Below are 9,938 nucleotides of genomic sequence, written 5' to 3'. Positions count from 1 at the left end.
CTATAATTTTATAATTATTATTTTAATATAATTAATCATAATAATACATTATAACTGCGTTGTATACACACACACACACCACACACACACACACACACACACACTGCAATATTTCTGTTTACATAGTCTAAATCTGTTCATGTAATTAAAGGACACTGCAATCTTTTATCTTTGACGAGATTACGATTTCACTACCTTCACATTCTGCTTCACACCAACTTTACAGCAGAAAAAAACATGTTTACAGCCTGGTCCAAAAAATTATTTTGGTCTATATAGCTGATTTTGCCCTTCATGACAACTTGTGAGGGGGTGAATTTTTTTTATAACTCATCCATTTAAATTATATTAAGCCTTAAAGTTCTGCATAATTAAGGGCGTGGCCACTTGAGTGACAGGTGGATTGCCGCTGCTGTCACCACCGTCGAGCTCGGTGGGCGTGGCTTCAGTAACCTGCTCCCGCCTCTTTGCCCATTTTCGATTATCCGGGAGTGACGCGCTGCCAAGATGGCCACGGCTGGCTCCGCCCACTTTAGGCTTCAAAAACGCTCTTCGGAAATCTACTCTATGTATATTACAATATACAAATAAATATATTGTCACATATTTTTCAATATATGAAAAGCAGCAATTCCTAGTATTTAATATATTGTAACATATTAGCACAATATATTATTCTGTATATTTGCAATATACAGTAAATAAATATGTTGATCTTTAATATTCTAAATATTTTCTGTGTGTAAGGGATGGCTTTTCAGTAATATTCACACAGTAAAGCATTTAAGATACATTTATGAAACTGCAAAAATGGAAAACGTAAAGGTTGTTTTGGCAAAGAGAATTGACACGTGGGAATTTATGCCACAATATAATTGAACAGTGCTAATATAGCAGTACTTACCTCTTAGATGCGTTATTCTTTAAAAGGCTGACTTTGTGAGACAAATACATTACTGTACACCTTTAAAAACACAAGAATTAGTGAAGAAGGCTCAGTGTTTTTAATATGTTTATTTGACATAATCCCCCTCCCCTCAAACATAATAAAAACACAATCAATTTAAACTTCACTTAAAGTCTTTGTAGTAATATATATCAATATCCCCACAGACCCAGCTATTCAAACCACACACAGAAGACAGATAAAACAATACAATCATTATTCATGCCCTCCCAACAGGACAGCAAGAAGAGCTGCTTCTTAAAGAGTCTGATATTATCAGTCAGGATCTCATGACACAGGACGCCCATGTGCTGCACTGCTACAGTTTGACTGACAGTTGTCACAGCAGAAGATAAGTGATGTGGAAAAACATTGCATTTATTTACATCATTGACATTCATGTTTATTTCAAATATAGAGCAGCGTGATTAACAAAGCCTTTAATGCCATCAGATAATCGTTGGACTGTTTCCTCTCAGATGTACTGTATGCAGTCATCAGCACAGGAAGTGGATCAAAGATTTCGGATTGTACTGAAATGTAACAACCATCCCAGAGGACTCTGACCCGGTGAGATTCGATGGCTCAGCAGGTATCATCACGACAGGGAACGTTTCTGTCCACATCCTCATTATCTCAGCTTAGACACAGGGAGGTGAGCAGCACAAGCTTTCAGAATGGGGAAGAAATATAAGATTTAACTTGATCTTAAAATTGACATTTGCTTCACGCTGGATGGAATTCGGCATAGCTGAGATTTTGACATGTGCAACAGGAAGCTGTTGGTTAGAAAGTTTCATGTTATCAGAACTGAGTGCATATTAATAAAGATGAAGATCTGACAAATCTGCCATGATCTTCAAGAGCTGATTAATATTAAAAGGTGTGTGATGTGTACATGTAGAAATGTTGACGGTGGTTCAACTTTCCAACATCCAAACCTAACAAAGGCATTATGCTTATTGAAAACTAAATAACTGTGCTTGCTCTTATCCATATTCTGAGGAAACTAATTTTTTTTAATAATCCTTCATTAAAAATATATCAATACATAGTTGAGTTACTATAATTGTAAGGTTCCAGCTACTGTTCATGTTTTTTGAATGGATAATTGTTAGAAACTTGGAATTTTAGAAAAAACATGGCAGCAGCTTTGACAGGAAGTACACAGTTTGCTGTTTCCATCATTGCCAGTGTTATTTTATTATAGCTGTATGTCACATACTTTGTTTGTTCTTCAATATTTTGCAAGATAATATAGAAGTGATGATATAGATGTATTTTTGCCATAATCTACTCTACTGTTCAAAAGTTTGGGGTTTGTAAGATTTTTTTAAATAAATCTCTTATGCTCACCAAAGCTGAAATCATTCTAATATGCTGATTTGCTGCTCAAGAAACATTTATTATTATCAATATTAAAAAGAGTTGTGCTGAATAATATTTTTGAGGAAACCATGACATGTTTTTTTTGTCAAGGTTCTTTGATGAACAGCATTTATTTGAAATAGAAATATTTTGTAACATTATCAATTTCTCTGTCTCTTTTGATCAATTTAATGCATCTTTGCTGAATAAAAGTATTAATTTCCTTTAAAAAAAATCTTACCGACCTCTTTTTTTTTAGGATTCCAAGTACATGAATGGATCAGAGTGGAATCTCGTAAATGGAGCACAACAATATTAACCACTAATAATACTTAAATTAAAACCCAATGGATAAAATCAAGTTCCATTTGGAAATATCTCACATTCTGGAAGTTAAAAGTGTTGATGTTTCTTGTTGACTTCATGGGGACAGTAAATCCTGCTATTAAATGAAGACAAGAACATCCCTGTGCTGGTTTCATCCGAAACCATCAGCACAGGAAGTGGACCACAGATTTCGGATTGTACTGAAATGTAACAGCCATCCCAGAGGACTCTGACCCGGTGAGATTCGATGGCTCAGCAGGTATCATCACGACAGGGAACGTTTCTGTCCACATCCTCATTATCTCAGCTTAGACACAGGGAGGTGAGCAGCGCAAGCTTTCAGAATGGGGAAGAAATATAAGATTTAACTTGATCTTAAAATTGACATTTGCTTCACGCTGGATGGAATTCGGCATAGCTTCTTACCGACCTCTTTTTTTTTAGGATTCCAAGTACATGAATGGATCAGAGTGGAATCTCGTAAATGGAGCACAACAATATTAACCACTAATAATACTTAAATTAAAACCCAATGGATAAAATCAAGTTCCATTTGGAAATATCTCACATTCTGGAAGTTAAAAGTGTTGATGTTTCTTGTTGACTTCATGGGGACAGTAAATCCTGCTATTAAATGAAGACAAGAACATCCCTGTGCTGGTTTCATCCGAAACACTATTGCAACATCAATACATGTGGATTTCTGCTGGGAAATGGTCTTGAGATCTGAGAACAAAATCCATCATTGCACATTTCTATGCTTTCGTATTCACACTTGCCATTTATTATTATTTCTGTTATGTGCGTAACTTTCATCTGTGGTTCAAAACCCTCTGCTGACTGGATCGGATATGGAAGATAGAAGAGATCTGAACTGACCTGCATCCCAGAGGAGGACTCGAGAACATTTTGCATGGCTAAAAAAACTACAGCACTGTGTCTCTGCATGACCAATAACATGAACGACAACAAACAGACCCAGAGGACTCCTGATGACTGCTGTAAAAAATCTGGCGAAGACCTATCGCAACAAAACAGAATTCAAAAGTCCTACGAGACCCGTAAACACTCGATCCGGTCACACCAGCAGAAGGTCCGTTCAACTCAACACTCACTGATTCTGCTCAAGTATAGTCTTTTTCTTTTGAGTTTACTTGGCAAAAGAAGTCACAACTGGATTCCCATGAAGCAATAACTTGAAGCTTTTGGGAGATGAATGCTGAACAAACCCAAGTTTTGAAACATTACTTTCTACTGTAAGTCTGATCTTTTTCTGAAGAAACCGTCTTTCATCCCGCTGTTTCACACGGTCCCAGTACTTGTTTAGATGCGTTTGTTTTGTTCTCTCCTCTCAGGTGCACTGCTCTTTCTCCTTGTCCGTCAGTTTTTAGGCATTATTGGAGCTGATCTCTCCTAGCAGCCAGTATGTCCTCATCCGTCCCTTTCCCTTCATCTCCACATCTCCCCTGAGCTCCAGCTGGAAGCAGTTGAATTCCTGCAGGATGGCTCGAGTGGCCTCTGAAACATGGATCTTCAGGGCTGATGGAGGAGAAATCAGCGCACAGTAGATTATGAAATAATCAGACACGCTCTTTTCTCTCTCTCTGTGTGTGTGAAGAAATATAGCCTTACAAATAAACTCTCTTTAAGTTCACTTGAGTTGCTTTTTATTTCATTATTATGACATTATCTGTATGCACAGTTTTTTTCTTTAAATATACTTTTAAGATTTGAAGTACACTAGAAGTGCATATTCATTACAATAAAGCCTTTTCAGGAATCCCAGTATGGCATTTTATACATATGTGACCCTGGACCACAAAACCAGTAATAAGGGTCAATTCTGTGAAATTGAGATATATACATCATCTGAATAAATAAGCTTTCCATTGATGTATGGTTTGTTAGGATAGGACAATATTTGACTGAGATGCAACTATTTGAATATCTGGAATCTGAGGGTGCAAAAAAATCTAAATATTGAGAAAATCGCCTTTAAAGTTGTCCAAATGAAGTTCTTAGCAATGCATATTACTAATCAAAAATGAAGTTTTGATATATGTATGGTAGGAAATTTACAAAATATCTTCATGGAACATGATCTTTACTTAATATCCTAATGGTTTTTGGCATAAAAGAAAAATCGATAATTTTGACCCATACAATGTATTTTTGGCTATAGCTACAAATATACCCCAGCGACTTAAGACTGCTTTTGTGGTCCAGGGTCACATATTATATTTTGTACTGAAATAAATGTTTCTTTAAATCCTGCTGTTTATCACTATATCATTATATTATATTTATATGGAAATTATTATTCCTGCCTGCACAGTTTTACTCAAAGTTCACTCAAGTGATTTATAAATGACAGACTATTTCAGATGATTCATTGAAAAGATGCAGCTTTCACAGGCAAAGAGGTTAGCCAATTATAACAGAGATCATTTACATATAGAAGGGTTAAAGATGCAGTAGCAAAAAAAAAGGTGGGGGAAAATTGATCAATTCCATCTGTCAGAAAGTGGGTACAAAATGATCATTTATAACTACACTACTGTTCAAAACTACCATTTGGGGTCAGTAACATTTAAAAAATAAATTAATACTTTGAAATGAAAGTACAGAAACTTATAATGTTACAAGAGACTGCCATTTATTTTCCAACATAAATACTGTTCTTTTGAACTTTCTATTCATCACAGTATCCTGTAAAATATATATCACGGTTTTTAGGGATGCCAATTTTGACAATTTTGGCCAATACCGATAACCGATAATACTTTAAAAATGAAAGCCGATAACCGATATGTTGGCCGATAAATCTAAATCCACATTTTTACATAATTTTTGAGAGCCTGATTACCAAAAAAGTCTCACCATTAAAAGGCATTAAACACTTCAAAATAAATCAAACATAAAGCAGCCTTACAAATAAATAAACTAATGCTTAAATAATGGAAACAAGTTACTAGACAACATTACTTACGTGTAAATTTTTTTTTTAAATCATGGATAAATTAAATGGAATAACCTCTGCACCGACAATAATTAAATTATTTTAATTAAACCATATTGTTGATGAAAATAATAAGATACAAATAAAAGTGATGGTTATTATTAATAATATATCAATGATTTTGAAAAAGAAGTATCTTAAATACCACTGTTTCAAATAGCAGCATTGCTGTTTGAGCTGAGTGCGCTGTAGCTGAAGAGCTGAATGAACACCAGTAAACTGAAGCGCATTGTTAGCGGGTTAATTAGGCAGTATGAGAATCAGATCTTTATACAACATAAACATAATATTATAACTTATTTATGACAAAAGGACACAAATGCACAAGTGAACTCGAACAAAGTTACGAGCTAGTCAGATGTGCAACTTGTGGACGCGCTCTTGGCTCTTCCCGTAACAGCGCGATGAAACACGCCAAATAAACCCAAATAATTGACAACTTTTTTTATTACGGTAATATTCTCTTTATAATATTATGTTTATGACATTCCCAATTATAGTTCTTAATGTTGTGCATTGCTGTTCAAGCTACGTTTGCTGAAGCTGAAGAGCTGAATAAACACCGGTAAACTGAAGTGCTGCCAGCTTATTTAACTCAAGGAAACGCATCATATATTCAGATATAATCAGATATTTATACAACATAAATATAATATTACAACTTATATATGTACAAAAAGACAAGGGAACTTGAACTAAGTTAAACATGCTAATCAGAATGTGTAACTTTGTTGTGGATGCACTTTTGGCTCTTCCCGCAACAACGCGCTGAAACACGGTAACCAAACCGAAATAATTCATAACGTTTTATTATAATAGTGTTCTCATTATAATGTTATATATATATACAGTGCCGTGAAAAGGTTTTTGCCCCCTTCCTGTTTTTTAAATTTTTACAGTAGCTAATGATCTCATTATAATATGATAGAATTGCCCAGCACATGTTGCAGTTCACTGTATTTTCCTTTTCGAAGTGATTCCAATAATATTTCAAGCAATTAAAAATGATCATGGTGAACAGTGCGCATCTGAAGTGTCTCTGCAGGAAATAATTATTTATCGGCTCTAAGATATCGGCCAAATTCTCTTATCGGTTCGATAACGATAACAGAAAAATGAACATTTATTGACCGATACTGATATGGTGGCCGATATATCGTGCATTCCTAACGGTTTTCTCAAAAATAATAATAAGATAATCAGCACAACTGTTTTCAGCACTGATAAAGATAATAAAAAGTATTTATTGAGCATCAAATCAGCATATTAAAATGATTTCTGAAGGATCATGTGACACTGAAGACTGGAGCAATGATGCTGAAAATTCAGCTTTGATCAGATGAATAAATTACATTTTAAAATATACTAAAATAGAAAACACTTCTTTTAAATTGTAATAATATTTTTTAAATATTACTGTCTTTTCCAAATAAATGCAGTCTTGTTGAGCATAAATTAATTATTTCTAAATAACTAAAAAAAATTCTACCAACAAATCTTTGAACACTAGTGTAAATTACAACTGTCGTAGTGCAATAAACCAGTTGACATTATACATATACATTATAAATGGACTTCAGGGAAAACTAAATGCCACAGAAGTGTGGAATACAACCCTTTCAAAAGTCTGGAGGCGCCTCACCTTCTCCATTGGATTCCATGCGTGAAGCTGTGTTGACTGTATCGCCAAACAAACAATACCGAGGCATTTTCAAACCAACCACCCCTGCACACACGGGGCCTGGACACATGAAAACACACACATAACCATCAGTCAAACCTCCCCATTAGTCAGCCATCAACACACAGATATGTCCTCAGAGAGGCCAGACCGCTCTGTGCTGTACTTGCACTCTATTAAACACTTTCGTGACCCCTGATCCTCACCGCTGTGGATGCCGATGCGTAGGCGAAGCTGCTGGTTGGGTCGGTGGCGGATTTGAAAGGAGTGAACGGCCTCCAGCAGAGCCAGAGACATGCGGGCGATCTCGCGTGCGTGCAGTTTCCCGTTCCTCACAGGAAGGCCTGACACAACCATGTACGCGTCACCGATGGTTTCCACCTGGGGGCGCCAAACAAAAACACATCGTTCGGCTCAGTGATGGGCAGAGTGTGTGAGAGACATCTCAGTCACTTAAAAATATAGATCTTAGTTTCTTTCTTCTGCTGAACACAAAAGAAAATATTTTGAAGAATGTGTGTAACTGAACAGTAGCCATTGACTTCCAGAGTACAGAAAAAATACAATGGAAGTCAATGGCTGCTAGAAACTGTTTGGTTGCTAACATTCTTCAAAATATCTTCTTTTGTGTTCAACAAAAGAAAAAAACTCGTACAGGTTTGGAACAACATGAGAGTGAGTAAATGATGACAGATTTTCATTTTGGGTGAACTATCCCTTTAAACTAATCGTTGAACAGGCGGTGAATGTAATGTCTGGAATCTGGAATTACCTTGTACACGTCAAAATTGTCGATGATTGCATCAAAGCAAGTGTAGAGATCATTCAGCAGTGTCACCACCTGTGGCGGTTGCAAATGGACAAATAGATAATCTATTTTAACTCAATACTGCAATGAGTGTTGCAGTAAAGTACAAAATTAGCCTATAGTTATTTGTGTGCGTCTCTTTGAGGAGTGTTTACTGAATGACCCCATTACAGAGGGTTTCTGACCTGCATCGGTGTGCTTTCGGCTGATAATGCGGTGAAGCCCACAATGTCACTGAAGTAGATGGTGACCGAGTCAAAGGCTTCTGCCTGCACCATCTCACCTCGCTTCAGCTGCTCAGCCACTGAGCTGAAACAAAACACACACACACACACACACACACACACACAATCAGATACAGCCTCACCGATTAAAAAATCAGTGCACATTACTTGGTATGAATAATTTCATACAACCATTTAAAAATATATATTTTTTAAACAAATGTTGCATCAGAACTGGACACCTCACATTTTAGTACTTACAGTACATACACTATTCAATAGTTTGGGGTCGGTAAAATCTTTTAATGTTTTTTAAAAAAGTCTCTTATGCTCATTACCGCTGCATTAATTTGATCAAAAATACAGTTTAAACAGTAATATTGCGAAATATTATTAAAATGTAAAATAACTGCTATTTGAATATATTTATAACTGCTATTTGATGCAAAGTTGAATTTTCAGCATCATTACTCCAGTCTCCAGTGTCACATGATCCTTCAGAAATCATTCTGATATGCTGATCTGCTTAAGAAACATTTATTATTATCATTGCTGAAAACTGCTTCATATTGTGGAAACTGTGATACATTTTTCAAGATTCTTTGATGAATAGAAAATTCAAAAACTTTTATTAGAAATGTTTTGTAAAATTATAAACATCTTTACTTTGGAAATATGTATCTGCCACACACAAAAATAAATAAATAAAAATGGTAATTGCAGATTTTCTCACAATTCAGAGAAAAAAGGGTCAGAATTGCGAGATAAATAAAACGGGCCTTCCATACTTTACTGTCACTTTTGAATGAAATGATGAATAAAAGTATTAACTGCCTTAAAAAAAATCTTACTGACCCCAGATTTTTGAATGGTATTACAAAACATATAGTCATATGACTTATGTGCACTTTGCAAATTGGTTCAAACAAATTGGGACTCACTGTGGGAGGATCTGATAGAGCAGAGCCTCAGCTTTACGTTTCTCCTCATGGTACGCCTGTGTCCTCTCCTCCACCAGCTCCTCCAGGTTATTGGCATACTGCTCCATACGGGACAGGAGGTTATCCAGGATGTTGGAACCATATCCACTGAGGCCAAAACAGAGAAGAGGAGGCAGAGACAAGAGATGTGAATGTGCGTCTGATGATCACTGCAGCACGGGCGGTGAGGCCACAAAAAGATCAGCTGAACACCCATAATACGCAAGGTTCATTATATAAATAATGATTAATAAAATATAATTATAAAAATATTATAAAAAATCATTCAATATTTTATTTGAATTTACTACAGATTAGAGGATAGTACTCCCAGCTCCAGCCACAGAATTCCACAACATGTTCTCAACAAATCAGTGCATAATAAGTGCAAATGTGGGCTATTCCTTGTCCACAGTTATGACATGCACATGATGCACATATTTCTGAAACTTTTAATGGAACTGCATTATCAGTGTCAATTAAATCAATGCTTTTCTAATTTTTTACAACAACCACAATAATAATAATTATTATTATTACAGAATTAATATATATATATATATATATATATATATATATATATAT

General features: G+C 35.5%; 1 protein-coding gene across 1 annotated transcript in view; it reads right to left on the bottom strand.

Annotated features, from left to right (window-relative positions):
• Positions 1-3,103: 3,103 nt before the first annotated feature.
• Positions 3,104-9,938, bottom strand: part of npr1a (natriuretic peptide receptor 1a) — a 50,596-nt gene continuing 43,761 nt past the window's right edge. The window contains exons 13-18 of the mRNA XM_016286018.1: positions 9,315-9,461; positions 8,335-8,458; positions 8,114-8,182; positions 7,548-7,722; positions 7,303-7,401; positions 3,104-4,180 (exon numbers count right to left, since the gene is read on the bottom strand). Of these exons, the coding sequence (XP_016141504.1) occupies positions 4,029-4,180; positions 7,303-7,401; positions 7,548-7,722; positions 8,114-8,182; positions 8,335-8,458; positions 9,315-9,461 (766 nt within the window). The 3' untranslated portion in view covers positions 3,104-4,028. The remainder of the gene's footprint in view (positions 4,181-7,302; positions 7,402-7,547; positions 7,723-8,113; positions 8,183-8,334; positions 8,459-9,314; positions 9,462-9,938) is intronic.

The sequence above is a fragment of the Sinocyclocheilus grahami genome, unplaced genomic scaffold (assembly GCF_001515645.1).
Source record: "Sinocyclocheilus grahami isolate Dianchi unplaced genomic scaffold, SAMN03320097.WGS_v1.1 scaffold205.1, whole genome shotgun sequence".
Taxonomy (NCBI): Eukaryota; Metazoa; Chordata; class Actinopteri; order Cypriniformes; family Cyprinidae; genus Sinocyclocheilus; species Sinocyclocheilus grahami.
Note: the sequence above shows the minus strand (reverse complement) of the source record. Positions and strands in the feature narration are given on the sequence as shown.